Below are 17,892 nucleotides of genomic sequence, written 5' to 3'. Positions count from 1 at the left end.
TATACCCCTGTACCCCACCTATAACCTATATATATACCCCTGTACCCCACCTATAACCTATATATATACCCCTGTACCCCACCTATAACCTATATATATATATACCCCTGTACCCCACCTATAACCTTTATATATATACCCCTGTACCCCACCTATAACCTATATATATATATATATATATATATATATATACCCCTGTACCCCACCTATAACCTGTATATATATACCCCTGTACCCCACATATGACCTATATATATACCCTTGTACCCCACCTATAACCTGTATATATACCCCTGTACCACACCTATAACCTATATATATACCCCTGTACCCCACCTATAACCTATATATATACCCCTGTACCCCACCTATAACCTATATATATACCCCTGTACCCCACCTATAACCTATATATATACCCCTGTACCCCACCTATAACCTATATATATATACCCCTGTACCCCCCCTATAACCTATATATATATATATATATACCCCTGTACCCCACCTATAACCTATATATATACCCCTGTACCCCACATATAACCTGTATATATATACCCCTGTACCCCCCCTATAACCTATATATATATATATATATACCCCTGTACCCCACCTATAACCTATATATATATACCCCTGTACCCCACCTATAACCTATATATATACCCCTGTACCGGTATACGATGCACATTTCCAGATTTCCTCCTATCCCTATTACTCTACACTCCGCTCTGGTTCCCTATATCTTTATTTTTTCATTTGAGTTTGTTTAATGTTGAAAAATAGAAATCCTTGATTTAGGACTTGATCTATGTACATATATATATATATACTTTCTTAGGCAGAAGAATATCCAATTATAGTCCCTTTATGTAAATAGCTTGTTATATAATATGTGTTTATACAGCTCTACAAGTAAAATAGTTCATGTGGTCTATCTGGAAATCCAAGTTATGAACCAGCTGCCACCAGGTAAAGGTCCAGAACAGGCCTCACATTTGGTCTCATACAAATAACAGGTAGATGTTGGTTTGCAGTGTGAGCTTCCTGCACCATTTCTCATCTGCACCAACCTTAACGAGCTATTAATGATTGGACATACGCCAACCTGTACTGCGCAGCAAACATTGTATGTAGATGGTTACATAGCACAGACTTACATCTGCAGACGGGCAGACGGAGGGCAGACGGGCAGACAAGGGGGGGGCGAGGGCGGGCTAGCCTAAGCTAAGATCGGTAAGGGCGTGTCTGCGCACCCCTAGTTACTTATTACAAGATGTATCTCTTGTGGGTGCTGGAGGCCGGGTGTAAAGAAGGTGACACCGGCGGCACTATCTAGCTGTTCTGATTGGTTGATTCTGTATTAACCCCTCTACGACTATTTGTTACATTACTTGTCAGAAGAGTCACGCAGGGTTATTACAGGATGTAAGGGGTAATTACACACACTGTAAATGACGTCCTTGGATGATAACCACCATCTCCTTTCACCATCCAGACCCCATGTTCTGTACCCTCTTACCCTGTCTGTTCTGCAGGATTCCCATCTGTATTCTCTTCAAGCCGTCCCTGGTCGGCGAGGTCAATTTTAACCTGATTTGTGACATCAAGACCAAAACGGAGCCCCTCTATCTGAATGTGAAAGCTGATGGTCATGCCACAGAGGCCTGCGTTCAGTGCCAAGATGCCATGGGCACAGTCACCAGTCTGTCCTCTCAAGAACCCAACCAGATTGACCTAGGAAAGGTGAGACCCCTAATCGGATGGAGATTAAGTGACTTGTTTGTGTTATAAGCTTTATAAACTCCAGATGCTGCTATTAAATCTCCTTTCTCCTCTGACAGGTGGACATTAACGACCGCTCCAGTCTCCGGTTTCATGTCATGAATAGCGAACAATTCTCCTTTCAGTTTTCTTGTGCACTGTCCACCCCTCCAGGGATTCAGGAATTTCTGACCATCTCCCCGACCAGCGGCTGTGTGACCCCTGGACAACAAGGACAAGTGTCCTTCACCTTCTGTCCTACCAAGAAATGTTCTATAAAGGACACGCAGCTGACTATCAAGGTCAGTAACTGAATATATCTAACATAAATGGAAAATCTCGATAACATACACACACTATGTATCATTTTACCTGTGTCTAATAGATAATCACATAGAGCCACATATAGAGCTTGACACATTTGCGCTTTGAGCGTAGACACACTTATGTGTAAGTCAGTTCACACTTATCCAGCTCAGAGATGACATATAAGTCATGTGACTAGACGGCCGTCACCTGATGTCATGTAGCTGCAACAAGGGATCAGGACGCAACAAGCCAATCTGGGGGTCGTCCATGTAAGAGGGTGAGTGATACTTACAGTATTCAGCTTACAATGTGCATAAATCTATCTACAGACGCATATGGGACACGTGGGCAGTACAGAAATCTGTATGTAGTTATGGCACAAACATTGACATATGCCAGATGTCTAAATGGTCCTTTGTGTCCAGTTACTCTGTGACTTTGATTCTGACAGATAGAAAATGGCCCAGAGATTATGTGTCAGGTTCGTGGCAGAGCGGTCCGGCCCGGCGTACACTACTCCTTCACAGAACACAGCTTTGGCCCCTGCTTCATCTACCACGCTGGGATGCAGCCTGTCCGGAAATCTCTCTTCATCACAAACAAGGACAACAGGGCTGTCAGGTGACGTCATAGTTATTACCTGTGTGTACTAATGATGATTAGATCTATGTTAGTGACATCTGCAATTACTGTCATGGATGCTCCTCCCCCAGCGCACATCAAGGTGCCGCCCACTCTGCGCTCTCAGGAGACAGCGCTGCAAACCAGAAGTGTGGAGAGATGGAGAACTCTGGAGGCGCAAGGTGTAAACGTCACTCTCCAACCTCCAACCACTTTAGTAGCAGATAAACTTTAATGTTCTCCTATAATACAGCGAGAGAGGGGACATCAGGGCTGTTACATGTGTAATATGTTGTGTGAAGCTTTTCATTACGTTGCTCAGAGTGCGCCTGGAAATACGAAACGTGTCCCATTAAAATGACAGGCTGAGATCCAAAATCTAATAGTGCGTCCTCTGCCCGGTTATTTCAATAACATACTGTTGTTACACTGCTCAGACTGAGCCATCCTACTCTGTCTCTGCTGGGAACTAGGAACAGATGGCGGGACCACCTCCATGATGGAATTATTGGATATAGTGATATCTGTATTATTGGTATAATTAGATATAGAGATATCTGTATTATTGGTATAATTAGATATAGAGATATCTGTTTTATTGGTATAATTAGATATAGCGATATCTGTATTATTGGTATAATTAGATATAGGGATATCTGTATTATTGGTATAATTAGATATAGTGATATCTGTATTATTGGTATAATTAGATATAACGATATCTGTATTATTGGTATAATTAGATATAGTGATATCTGTATTATTGGTATAATTAGATATAACGATATCTGTATTATTGGTATAATAAGATATAGTGATATCTGTATTATTGGTATAATTAGATATAACGATATCTGTATTATTGGTATAATTAGATATAGTGATATCTGTTTTATTGGTATAATTAGATATAGCGATATCTGTATTATTGGTATAATTAGATATAGTGATATCTGTATTATTGGTATAATTAGATATAGTGATATCTGTATTATTGGTATAATTAGATATAGAGATATCTGTATTATTGGTATAATTAGATATAGTGATATCTGTATTATTGGTATAATTAGATATAGTGATATCTGTATTATTGGTGTAATTAGATATAGAGATATCTGTATTATTGGTATAATTAGATATAACGATATCTGTATTATTGGTATAATTGGATATAGAGATATCTGTATTATTGGTATAATTAGATATAGAGATATCTGTATTATTGGTATAATTAGATATAGAGATATCTGTATTATTGGTATAATTAGATATAGTGATATCTGTATTATTGGTATAATTAGATATAACGATATCTGTATTATTGGTATAATTAGATATAGTGATATCTGTATTATTGGTATAATTAGATATAGTGATATCTGTATTACTGGTATAATTAGATATAACGATATCTGTATTATTGGTATAATTAGATATAGTGATATCTGTATTACTGGTATAATTAGATATAGGGATATCTGTATTATTGGTATAATTAGATATAGTGATACCTGTATTATTGGTATAATTAGATATAGTGATATCTGTATTATTGGTATAATTAGATATAGGGATATCTGTATTATTGGTATAATTAGATATAGTGATACCTGTATTATTGGTATAATTAGATATAGGGATACCTGTATTATTGGTATAATTAGATATAGAGATATCTGTATTATTGGTATAATTAGATATAGGGATACCTGTATTATTGGTATAATTAGATATAGTGATATCTGTATTACTGGTATAATTAGATATAACGATATCTGTATTATTGGTATAATTAGATATAGTGATACCTGTATTATTGGTATAATTAGATATAGTGATACCTGTATTACTGGTATAATTAGATATAGTGATATCTGTATTATTGGTATAATTATTGGATCCATGTAACCTGTCTCCTCTCTCTGCAGCATGGACTGTCTGTACAGTAACACGGCCCACATGGAAGTGGAGTTCGCCCCATCTGTGCTGTCGCCTGGAGAGAGAATTGAGGTTCCGATCACCTTCTATCCCCGGGCGTCCCTCCGGTACCAGGAGAACGTGGTCTTTCAGATGAACGGCCATTCCCAGCAGTGTGTACAGCTCCAGGGTCACGGGATTTATATGAAGGTTGGAAATTTGTGGAGGGATCCTGAATGTCTGATCACTTTATTGTAAGCTGACAGCGGCTCCTCTCGGTGTATCATGGAAGACATTCCATGTCTGGGTGTATGTAGAGCCATTTACCCTCTCATCTTATATACGTCACACACAGACCGTGACAGTGATAGAGAGCAAAGTATTCCTCATCCATAGTAACCGGTCAGGAGAATTTAGCCAGAGTACCCAGCAAAGAGGTGCTGCAGCAGCTGCACACATCCCAGAAGGGTCCAGTGGTGTCTGCGGTAGCCCCCGACCACTGACAGCACATTGGGTGCAGGCGGTCAGTGAAACCACATAAGTGTGGACCAAGGGGTGGCAGGGTAACCCCATCTGGTCACATACGTGTCACATACATCATCAGCTGTATGACTGTCATCCGTGTTACATACATCATCAGCTGTATGACTGTCATCCGTGTTACATACATCATCAGCTGTATGACTGTCATCCGTGTCACATACATCATCAGCTGTATGACTGTCATCCGTGTCACATACATCATCAGCTGTATGACTGTCATCCGTGTTACATACATCATCAGCTGTATGACTGTCATCCGTGTTACATACATCATCAGCTGTATGACTGTCATCCGTGTCACATACATCATCAGCTGTATGACTGTATCATCCGTGTTACATACATCATCAGCTGTATGACTGTCATCCGTGTTACATACATCATCAGCTGTATGACTGTCATCCGTGTCACATACATCATCAGCTGTATGACTGTATCATCCGTGTTACATACATCATCAGCTGTATGACTGTCATCCGTGTTACATACATCATCAGCTGTATGACTGTCATCCGTGTCACATACATCATCAGCTGTATGACTGTATCATCCGTGTTACATACATCATCAGCTGTATGACTGTCATCCGTGTTACATACATCATCAGCTGTATGACTGTCATCCGTGTCACATACATCATCAGCTGTGTGACTGTATCATCCGTGTTACATACATCATCAGCTGTATGACTGTCATCCGTGTCACATACATCATCAGCTGTATGACTGTCATCCGTGTCACATACATCATCAGCTATATGACTGTATCATCCATGTTACATACATCATCAGCTGTATGACTGTCATCCGTGTTACATACATCATCAGCTGTATGACTGTCATCCGTGTTACATACATCATCAGCTGTATGACTGTATCATCCGTGTTACATACATCATCAGCTGTATGACTGTCATCCGTGTTACATACATCATCAGCTGTATGACTGTCATCCGTGTTACATACATCATCAGCTGTATGACTGTCATCCGTGTCACATACATCATCAGCTGTGTGACTGTATCATCCGTGTTACATACATCATCAGCTGTATGACTGTCATCCGTGTCACATACATCATCAGCTGTATGACTGTCATCCGTGTCACATACATCATCAGCTATATGACTGTATCATCCATGTTACATACATCATCAGCTGTATGACTGTCATCCGTGTTACATACATCATCAGCTGTATGACTGTCATCCGTGTTAAATACATCATCAGCTGTATGACTGTCATCCGTGTTACATACATCATCAGCTGTATGACTGTCATCCGTGTCACATACATCATCAGCTGTATGACTGTCATCCGTGTTACATACATCATCAGCTGTATGACTGTCATCCGTGTTACATACATCATCAGCTGTATGACTGTCATCCGTGTTACATACATCATCAGCTGTATGACTGTCATCCGTGTTACATACATCATCAGCTGTATGACTGTCATCCGTGTTACATACATCATCAGCTGTATGACTGTCATCCGTGTCACATACATCATCAGCTGTATGACTGTCATCCGTGTCACATACATCATCAGCTGTATGACTGTCATCCCTGTTACATACATCATCAGCTGTATGACTGTCATCCGTGTTACATACATCATCAGCTGTATGACTGTCATCCGTGTTACATACATCATCAGCTGTATGACTGTCATCCGTGTCACATACATCATCAGCTGTGTGACTGTATCATCCGTGTTACATACATCATCAGCTGTATGACTGTCATCCGTGTCACATACATCATCAGCTGTATGACTGTCATCCGTGTCACATACATCATCAGCTATATGACTGTATCATCCATGTTACATACATCATCAGCTGTATGACTGTCATCCGTGTTACATACATCATCAGCTGTATGACTGTCATCCGTGTTACATACATCATCAGCTGTATGACTGTATCATCCGTGTTACATACATCATCAGCTGTATGACTGTCATCCGTGTTACATACATCATCAGCTGTATGACTGTCATCCGTGTTACATACATCATCAGCTGTATGACTGTCATCCGTGTCACATACATCATCAGCTGTGTGACTGTATCATCCGTGTTACATACATCATCAGCTGTATGACTGTCATCCGTGTCACATACATCATCAGCTGTATGACTGTCATCCGTGTCACATACATCATCAGCTATATGACTGTATCATCCATGTTACATACATCATCAGCTGTATGACTGTCATCCGTGTTACATACATCATCAGCTGTATGACTGTCATCCGTGTTACATACATCATCAGCTGTATGACTGTCATCCGTGTCACATACATCATCAGCTGTATGACTGTCATCCGTGTTACATACATCATCAGCTGTATGACTGTCATCCGTGTTACATACATCATCAGCTGTATGACTGTCATCCGTGTTACATACATCATCAGCTGTATGACTGTCATCCGTGTTACATACATCATCAGCTGTATGACTGTCATCCGTGTTACATACATCATCAGCTGTATGACTGTCATCCGTGTCACATACATCATCAGCTGTATGACTGTCATCCGTGTCACATACATCATCAGCTGTATGACTGTCATCCGTGTTACATACATCATCAGCTGTATGACTGTCATCCGTGTTACATACATCATCAGCTGTATGACTGTCATCCGTGTTACATACATCATCAGCTGTATGACTGTCATCCGTGTTACATACATCATCAGCTGTATGACTGTATCATCCGTGTCACATACATCATCAGCTGTATGACTGTATCATCCGTGTTACATACATCATCAGCTGTATGACTGTCATCCGTGTTACATACATCATCAGCTGTATGACTGTCATCCGTGTCACATACATCATCAGCTGTATGACTGTCACCCGTGTCACATACATCATCAGCTGTATGACTGTCATCCGTGTCACATACATCATCCGTGTTACATACATCATCCGTGTCACATACAATATAAAGAAAAAAATACAATTTCAAGACGCTTTGATGAGATATTATCTGTGTTTCTCGCAGGTTGAAGTTGCTGATCCCAAATATAAAGTAATAAAATTTGGAGCTGTTGACATTGGTCAAACTGTGAAGCGGATTGTTCCCATTGTGAATAATAGTGCAGCCTCTGTGACCTGTATCCTACATCTGAGCCCAAGTGTTCCTGCTCTGCAGGACCCCAAGGTATAGTCCAGGACCCCACATTCTGAGTTGATGGACTGTGTGAAAGATGAATGGGAATGTGATGTACTGACATATCCCTCATTGTATCTAATGCAGAAATCACCAAATAATCTAACCATCAATATAAACCTAACCCAAAATGTAACATTGTATCAGTGGGCACATATTGACACGTCCGTACATACACATGCAGAAGGTGAAAAGACTGAAACGTAACTTCAAAGTCTAATATACATTTCAAATTTTCACTTGAAATCCTGTTCAGTTAGCTTTAGTCATGGCTTGGATCTTTAGAGTGAGTGGACACCGGGACTGTCTGTATTACATGTGCCCTGAGAGTGAGTGGACACCGGGACTGTCTGTATTACATGTGTCCTGAGAGTGAGAGGACACCGGGACTGTCTGTATTACATGTGTCCTGAGAGTGAGGGGACACCGGGACTGTCTGTATTACATGTGTCCTGAGAGTGAGGGGACACCGGGACTGTCTGTATTACATGTGTCCTGAGAGTGAGGGGACACCGGGACTGTCTGTATTACATGTGTCCTGAGAGTGAGGGGACACCGGGACTGTCTGTATTACATGTGTCCTGTGCAGTAAGAGGACACCGGGACTGTCTGTATTACATGTGTCCTGAGAGTGAGGGGACACCGGGACTGTCTCTATTACATGTGTCCTGAGAGTGAGGGGACACTGGGACTGTCTGTATTATATGTGTCCTGAGAGTGAGGGGACACCGGGACTGTCTGTATTACATGTGCCCTGAGAGTGAGTGGACACCGGGACTGTCTGTATTACATGTGCCCTGAGAGTGAGTGGACACCGGGACTGTCTGTATTACATGTGTCCTGAGAGTGAGGGGACACCGGGACTGTCTGTATTACATGTGTCCTGAGAGTGAGGGGACTCCGGGACTGTCTGTATTACATGTGTCCTGAGAGTGAGGGGACACCGGGACTGTCTGTATTACATGTGTCCTGAGAGTGAGGGGACACTGGGACTGTCTATATTATATGTGTCCTGAGAGTGAGGGGGCACTGGGACTGTCTGTATTACATGTGTCCTGAGAGTGAGGGGACACCGGGACTGTCTGTATTACATGTGTCCTGAGAGTGAGGGGACACAGGGACTGTCTGTATTACATGTGTCCTGAGAGTGAGGGGACACTGGGACTGTCTGTATTATATGTGTCCTGAGAGTGAGGGGGCACTGGGACTGTCTGTATATATGTGTCCTGAGAGTGAGGGGACACCGGGACTGTCTGTATTACATGTGTCCTGAGAGTGAGGGGACACCGGGACTGTCTGTATTACATGTGTCCTGAGAGTGAGGGGACTCCGGGACTGTCTGTATTACATGTGTCCTGAGAGTGAGGGGACACCGGGACTGTCTGTATTACATGTGTCCTGAGAGTGAGGGGACACTGGGACTGTCTGTATTATATGTGTCCTGAGAGTGAGGGGGCACTGGGACTGTCTGTATTACATGTGTCCTGAGAGTGAGGGGACACAGGGACTGTCTGTATTACATGTGTCCTGAGAGTGAGGGGACACTGGGACTGTCTGTATTATATGTGTCCTGAGAGTGAGGGGGCACTGGGACTGTCTGTATATATGTGTCCTGAGAGTGAGGGGACACCGGGACTGTCTGTATTACATGTGTCCTGAGAGTGAGGGGACACCGGGACTGTCTGTATTACATGTGTCCTGAGAGTGAGGGGACTCCGGGACTGTCTGTATTACATGTGTCCTGAGAGTGAGGGGACTCCGGGACTGTCTGTATTACATGTGTCCTGAGAGTGAGGGGACACCGGGACTGTCTGTATTACATGTGTCCTGAGAGTGAGGGGACTCCGGGACTGTCTGTATTACATGTGTCCTGAGAGTGAGGGGACACCGGGACTGTCTGTATTACATGTGTCCTGAGAGTGAGGGGACTCCGGGACTGTCTGTATTACATGTGTCCTGAGAGTGAGGGGACACCGGGACTGTCTGTATTACATGTGTCCTGAGAGTGAGGGGACACTGGGACTGTCTGTATTATATGTGTCCTGAGAGTGAGGGGACACAGGGACTGTCTGTATTACATGTGTCCTGAGAGTGAGGGGACTCCGGGACTGTCTGTATTACATGTGTCCTGAGAGTGAGGGGACTCCGGGACTGTCTGTATTACATGTGTCCTGAGAGTGAGGGGACACCGGGACTGTCTGTATTACATGTGTCCTGAGAGTGAGGGGACTCCGGGACTGTCTGTATTACATGTGTCCTGAGAGTGAAGGGACACCGGGACTGTCTGTATTACATGTGTCCTGAGAGTGAGGGGACACTGGGACTGTCTGTATTATATGTGTCCTGAGAGTGAGGGGGCACTGGGACTGTCTGTATTACATGTGTCCTGAGAGTGAGGGGACACAGGGACTGTCTGTATTACATGTGTCCTGAGAGTGAGGGGACACAGGGACTGTCTGTATTACATGTGTCCTGAGAGTGAGGGGACACCGGGACTGTCTGTATTACATGTGTCCTGAGAGTGAGGGGACACCGGGACTGTCTGTATTACATGTGTCCTGAGAGTGAGGGGACACCGGGACTGTCTGTATTACATGTGTCCTGAGAGTGAGGGGACACTGGGACTGTCTGTATTATATGTGTCCTGAGAGTGAGAGGACACTGGGACTGTCTGTATTATATGTGTCCTGAGAGTGAGGGGACACTGGGACTGTCTGTATTATATGTGTCCTGAGAGTGAGGGGACACTGGGACTGTCTGTATTATATGTGTCCTGAGAGTGAGGGGACACTGGGACTGTCTGTATTATATGTGTCCTGAGAGTGAGAGGACACCGGCAGTGTCTGTATTACATGTGTCCTGAGAGTGAGGGGACACCAGGACTGTCTGTATTACATGTGTCCTGAGAGTGAGGGGACACAGGGACTGTCTGTATTACATGTGTCCTGAGAGTGAGGGGACACAGGGACTGTCTGTATTACATGTGTCCTGAGAGTGAGGGGACACAGGGACTGTCTGTATTACATGTGTCCTGAGAGTGAGGGGACACCGGGACTGTCTGTATTATATGTGTCCTGAGAGTGAGAGGACACCGGCAGTGTCTGTATTACATGTGTCCTGAGAGTGAGGGGACACTGGGACTGTCTGTATTATATGTGTCCTGAGAGTGAGGGGACACTGGGACTGTCTGTATTACATGTGTCCTGAGAGTAAGGGGACACTGGGACTGTCTGTATTATATGTGTCCTGAGAGTGAGAGGACACCGGCAGTGTCTGTATTACATGTGTCCTGAGAGTGAGGGGACACCAGGACTGTCTGTATTACATGTGTCCTGAGAGTGAGGGGACACCAGGACTGTCTGTATTACATGTGTCCTGAGAGTGAGGGGACACCAGGACTGTCTGTATTACATGTGTCCTGAGAGTGAGGGGACACAGGGACTGTCTGTATTACATGTGTCCTGAGAGTGAGAGGACACCAGGACTGTCTGTATTACATGTGTCCTGAGAGTGAGGGGACACTGGGACTGTCTGTATTACACGTGTCCTGAGAGTGAGAGGACACCAGGACTGTCTGTATTACATGTGTCCTGAGAGTGAGGGGACACAGGGACTGTCTGTATTACATGTGTCCTGAGAGTGAGGGGGCACTGGGACTGTCTGTATTACATGTGTCCTGAGACTGAGGGGGCACTGGGACTGTCTGTATTATATGTGTCCTGAGAGTGAGGGGACACCGGGACTGTCTATATTACATGTGTCCTGAGAGTGAGGGGGCACCGGGACTGTCTGTATTACATGTGTCCTGAGAGTGAGGGGACACCGGGACTGTCTGTATTACATGTGTCCTGAGAGTGAGGGGACACCGGGACTGTCTATATTACATGTGTCCTGAGAGTGAGGGGACACCAGGACTGTCTGTATTACATGTGTCCTGAGAGTGAGGGGACACCAGGACTGTCTGTATTACATGTTTCCTGAGAGTGAGGGGACACCGGGACTGTCTGTATTACATGTGTCCTGAGAGTGAGGGGACACCGGGACTGTCTGTATTACATGTGTCCTGAGAGTGAGTGGACACCGGGACTGTCTGTATTACACGTGTCCTGAGAGTGAGGGGACACCAGGACTGTCTGTATTACATGTGTCCTGGGAGTGAGGGGACACCGGGACTGTCTGTATTACATGTGTCCTGAGAGTGAGGTGACACCGGGACTGTCTGTATTACATGTGTCCTGAGAGTGAGGGGACACCAGGACTGTCTGTATTACACGTGTCCTGAGAGTGAGGGGACACCGGGACTGTCTGTACTACATGTGTCCTGAGAGTGAGAGGACACCGGGACTGTCTGTATTACACGTGTCCTGAGAGTGAGGGGACACAGGGACTGTCTGTATTACACGTGTCCTGAGAGTGAGAGGACACCGGGACTGTCTGTACTACATGTGTCCTGAGAGTGAGGGGACACAGGGACTGTCTGTATTACACGTGTCCTGAGAGTGAGGGGACACCAGGACTGTCTGTATTACACGTGTCCTGAGAGTGAGGGGACACCGGGACTGTCTGTACTACATGTGTCCTGAGAGTGAGAGGACACCAGGACTGTCTGTATTACACGTGTCCTGAGAGTGAGGGGACACCGGGACTGTCTGTACTACATGTGTCCTGAGAGTGAGAGGACACCGGGACTGTCTGTATTACATGTGTCCTGAGAGTGAGAGGACACCGGGACTGTCTGTATTACACGTGTCCTGATAGTGAGGGGACACCGGGACTGTCTGTACTACATGTGTCCTGAGAGTGAGAGGACACCGGGACTGTCTGTATTACATGTGTCCTGAGAGTGAGGGGACACCAGGACTGTCTGTATTACATGTGTCCTGAGAGTGAGAGGACACTGGGACTGTCTGTATTACATGTGTCCTGAGAATGAGAGGACACCAGGACTGTCTGTATTACATGTGTCCTGAGAGTGAGAGGACACCAGGACTGTCTGTACTACATGTGTCCTGAGAGTGAGAGGACACCGGGACTGTCTGTATTACATGTGTCCTGAGAGTGAGGGGACACCGGGACTGTCTGTACTACATGTGTCCTGAGAGTGAGAGGACACCGGGACTGTCTGTATTACATGTGTCCCCGTTCTCCCAGCTCCTCCCATCAGACCCTCAGATCTCTGTGCTTCCCCCTTTGATGTATTTGTGCAGAAGTTAGTGCTTGATGCCCCCAGAACATTGAGATTGGATATAAGATAAATTGTCCTGTGTCCACTCTGCAGGTCCTCAGTCTGTCACCCAGTTCTGAGATGACAATTCCTGGCCATGGCGGAGTGAGTAAACTAGAGATGCAGTTCACCCCCAGGAGCAGGATGGCCCCATTTGCAGAGGAGGTGATGCTGGAAGTTGCTGGTGTGATGCACTCACTCCTGGTAATACAAGGATGCAGCCAGGGCTTGGAGCTCAGCTTGGACCAGGATTATCTCTCATTCGGAGCTGTGGTCCTACAGAGCCAGGCCACACGTAGGATTATCCTGAGCAATACCGGAGAGCTGGGAGCCAGGTACTGTCATAGGAGAGCCCGGGAATATTCTCCTGTTACTGGATGGTTTCTGTACACCTCACTGTGCCATATCCTTCTCCGGCAGGTTTCAATGGGACAAAAAAACTTTCCAACCAGATTTCACCATCTCACCAGTGACTGGTTACATCACGGCTGGAACTGACGTCACCTTTGATGTTGTCTTTCACCCCCATGAGATTAATTCTGATATTCACTATGAGAACCTGTGCTGCTTCATAGAAGGGAGCACAACATTAAAACTAACTCTCTCCGGCTCCTGTGTCGGACTGCCGTCTACCAAAGAGGTATTTGGTGTGACTGTGCCCTTTGTGCCCATGTCTTGTACCATGTGGGATTGCTGTGATTGGCTGCTGGGTATTTTTCTGTCTTCTCTGCTTTCTGTTCTTATTAGATCCCCTCCATTCTGTATCAGTGTTTCTGGCACCTTCTTTCTCTGCAGGCTGTGAACTTTCAGTGCCATGTACGAAGTAAACAGGTTCAGACCATCCTTCTGAGCAACAAGACAAACCACACCTGGCATCTGCAGCCCGTTATTGACGGGGAGCACTGGAGGGGCCCGGAAGTTATCACAGTGGAGGCTCATCAGCAGAATAAGCCCTACGAGATGACCTATCACCCGCTGGTCATGAGTGCGGAGGGCAAGAAACACCAGGTATTAAATCCTGTGGTGTCTGACGTGCTCGTGTATGTTGGTGGAAGACTCATATGGCAGCTGCACCTTATATATGACTGGCTGCATCTTTGTATAGAATATTGCAAGGAGAAATGATGGTGTATTCACTGTACTGTATATTTTATACACAGTTTGTGTGTGCTCCAATACAGTTGTCCGTTGTGTCTCATTACAATCTGTTGTGTTTTCGTTGGGCACATTAGCAGATTGATATTTCTAGGAGTGTGACTTCTGAGTTCTTGTGTTTCCAGGGTTCCGTCTTCTTCCCATTGCCAGACGGAACGGGATTAATGTATATTCTACACGGCCTTGCTGAGCCTCCTAAGTCTTCCGGCACTATTGTTAGAGAAGTCCCATGTAAGACATCCTACACAGAACTGCTGACGGTCAGCAACTGGCTGCTTAAAACCCAGAGGTGAGGAATGGACGATGACTACGTCTTGTGCTATTCTCAAAGCATGGACGGGAAGAGGAACACAGCTTTACATAACTGGGCCCAGTTATAGGCTGTGCTGTTCTCATATATAGGTCTTCTCCTCTCATAAGGTTTCATGTTACTGTTGAAATGCTGAAGTCAGAGCGTCTGGACAGCGCCACCACCATTAAGGGTTTGGACTATCTGGAAGTGCCAGGGGCTGCCAAGAGAGACTACAAGCTAAACTTTCACTCACACAAAGAGGGGACCTTCTCCACCAAGGTGAGCAACCAAGTGGTGGAATAACAGCTCAGAGTTTGTGTCCTGCTACAGAATAGACCTTTATGGGCCACGTAATATCTAAGACATTTTTTTCCAATAATTTGTTATGGTATTTTGGTTCCATGTCTGACCTTCTTCCACCTTCCGCTTGTAGGTGACCTTCCGTAATGACACAACCCAAGAATACCTATTCTACTACGTTACTTTTAAGTCGACACCACCCGGCATCATCAGCACCATTGAGATGGTGACACCAGTGCGGCAAAGCACCGCAGCCACCGTACGGGTGGAGAATCCGCTGTCTGTGCCAGTCACCTTCACCACTGACTGCAGGGTCCCAGAAATTAACCTACCTCCACAGATTACAGTGCCCGCCCAATCCGAGGTAACATTCCCTGTCATTACACTGTATTCATCCATTGTACTCACCCCGCAGTTCCTTCTTACTGGGAGGAAATGTGTCACCGTTACTTAGTTGTAAGATAAGCTACGGTACTACCGGTTTACTACCAAACCATCATATCACCCACAGCTGTCTGTTATATACCCTCAGTATCAATAAGACCAATCCTAGATGACGCTACATAATCATTCTGCCACCACCTACCCCTGATAGCACAATCTGAGATAACTTACCTCACCCAATATTTAAGATTGTTACCTTCCTCTTTTATCCCAGGGTACCCTGATGTTTGAGTACCAGCCACTAAAAGCTGGTGAGACCACGGGGCGGCTGACTCTGCAAAGCAGCGATCTCGGGTTGTTTCAGTACGATCTTCTTCTAAAAGCTACAGCTGCCGTGTCTGAAAAACCGCTCTACTTTCGAACAGCGCTCGGCTCCAGTCAGACTCTGAGCACCAAGTTCATTAACTACACTCGTCAGAAGACGGAGTACAGCTGCAAGGTGAGCTCTGCTACCAGACAGGCGACACTGGGCGTATCGCTGCTCCCTCTTATGATTTACAAGTCATTGTCTTATTTCTTCAGGTGGATAACACAGATTTCCACGTAGACAAGGTGGTTATGGCTGCGCCAGGTTCACAAGGTGGATCGGAGGTCAGCTTGGAGGTGACATATGAACCCATTCAGCTTGGAGAGTCACGTGCTGTCCTACTAATCTCGTCCCCCCTGGGGGGTGACTACACTATTCCACTCTTTGGCTCAGCAATGGCCCCTAAGCCTCAGGGACCGATACAGATTCGCTCTGGTTCCAGTGTTTCTATCCCTTTCAAGAATGTTTTCTTACAGTCCACAACGTTCAGCTTTCAGACAGACTCTGCAGCTTTTACAGTGAAACCCTGCGAGCCTGTGCGTCCCAAAAAAACCCACCACATATCTGTGTCTTATGAAGCCCCTCAAGGTGGAAGCAAGGCCCCAGTGACAGCAAAACTCATCGTGTCATGCCCGCGTGCCACCGGCATCGCTCAAGGAATCTACTGGGTGTATTACCTAAAGGGAGTGGTATCTGAGAAGTGATGTAGCCCCGTGCCAGGGTTGGCTTGTCATTTTTTTATAACAATCTCTTCTGAAATTAAAATGAAACGTTGTAAAATATATATATGATACATTAATTTACTTGTTCATAAATATACAGTATTTCATGATCCAAAAAATGTCCTCAGTGGACACAATCCATCCCGTCACCATCTGATTCATTCATGAGGACCCCAAAATTACCTCAGTTCCTTTAGGGATTTTAAAATGTGTTGGTCACATGGTTGCCAGCGGTTGGGTGCTTAGATTAGACTTTTTGTTTTTTATTAAAAAGTAACAATAAGAAATAACATTTCTGGCATCGGACAGTTTCTACCTCTCAGATCCTCAACATCTGCAGTTATTAATGTGTATCACAACCAGCTAGAAATGTTTTATCTATTTATATATAATCAGGAACAAGTGCTCCCAAACTGGACTGAAGAGGTTGACACAGGGTGATGAGCCACCCAGAATTTTATGGATGAAATACATCATTAACTGATAAGCAAATTATGTGGCCAGAACGTACACAGAAAATGTGGACCCAAAAATGTCACCGTATTAGGTTATGGTGCATGTATCATTAAGATTAAGTGTATCTTGAGATGGACTATACACCAGTCATCATTATCAAGTTGATAATGTGTATAGAAATTAAATAAAAGTCCTGGGTTTTATTTATTTAATCTTTTTTTAACACTGCAAAGATTCCCCAGTACGGATCATTGCACCAGGGTCAACATACCCACAAAAGACTCGCCTGCTAACAACAGAAAATAAAGATAGCTCTAATGAGCCGTCAAATCACTGTGGGTATCCCAAAAATAATGTGTATAATAAAAACGTTATTATACACCCTCACCAATTTAGTTAAAAATAAATTAGTCTTATATGGCAGAATCATTTAAGAGAAACAACCCAGAGTTAGGTTATATAAAAAAAACCTCAATCTCATAAACAACACATCAAAAATAAAATTAAACCTTATACCCTCTATTTTTCTCTAAACACTACATTCAAGGGAAACAGGTGACCTCTAGAACCATTGGATGTGTATAACACATGGGTCAAACTGATTGACTTCATATAGACGGAAGGTTCATTAGGAACTC

General features: G+C 44.4%; 1 protein-coding gene across 1 annotated transcript in view; it reads left to right on the top strand.

The window, feature by feature from the left end:
- The window catches only part of HYDIN (HYDIN axonemal central pair apparatus protein), a 166,770-nt gene extending 149,315 nt beyond the window's left edge, over positions 1-17,455 (top strand). Inside the window, exons 74-86 of the mRNA XM_075189418.1 lie at positions 1,542-1,749; positions 1,848-2,069; positions 2,528-2,697; positions 4,629-4,827; positions 8,187-8,345; positions 13,633-13,913; positions 13,999-14,218; positions 14,374-14,586; positions 14,859-15,022; positions 15,154-15,304; positions 15,459-15,689; positions 15,984-16,208; positions 16,292-17,455. Coding sequence (XP_075045519.1) covers positions 1,542-1,749; positions 1,848-2,069; positions 2,528-2,697; positions 4,629-4,827; positions 8,187-8,345; positions 13,633-13,913; positions 13,999-14,218; positions 14,374-14,586; positions 14,859-15,022; positions 15,154-15,304; positions 15,459-15,689; positions 15,984-16,208; positions 16,292-16,780 — 2,932 coding nt within the window. The 3' untranslated portion in view covers positions 16,781-17,455. The remainder of the gene's footprint in view (positions 1-1,541; positions 1,750-1,847; positions 2,070-2,527; positions 2,698-4,628; positions 4,828-8,186; positions 8,346-13,632; positions 13,914-13,998; positions 14,219-14,373; positions 14,587-14,858; positions 15,023-15,153; positions 15,305-15,458; positions 15,690-15,983; positions 16,209-16,291) is intronic.
- The last annotated feature ends 437 nt before the right edge of the window (positions 17,456-17,892 follow it).

Source organism: Mixophyes fleayi, chromosome 10 (genome assembly GCF_038048845.1).
Source record: "Mixophyes fleayi isolate aMixFle1 chromosome 10, aMixFle1.hap1, whole genome shotgun sequence".
In the NCBI taxonomy this organism is placed as follows: Eukaryota; Metazoa; Chordata; class Amphibia; order Anura; family Limnodynastidae; genus Mixophyes; species Mixophyes fleayi.
This window is presented reverse-complemented; position numbering and strand designations above follow the sequence as displayed.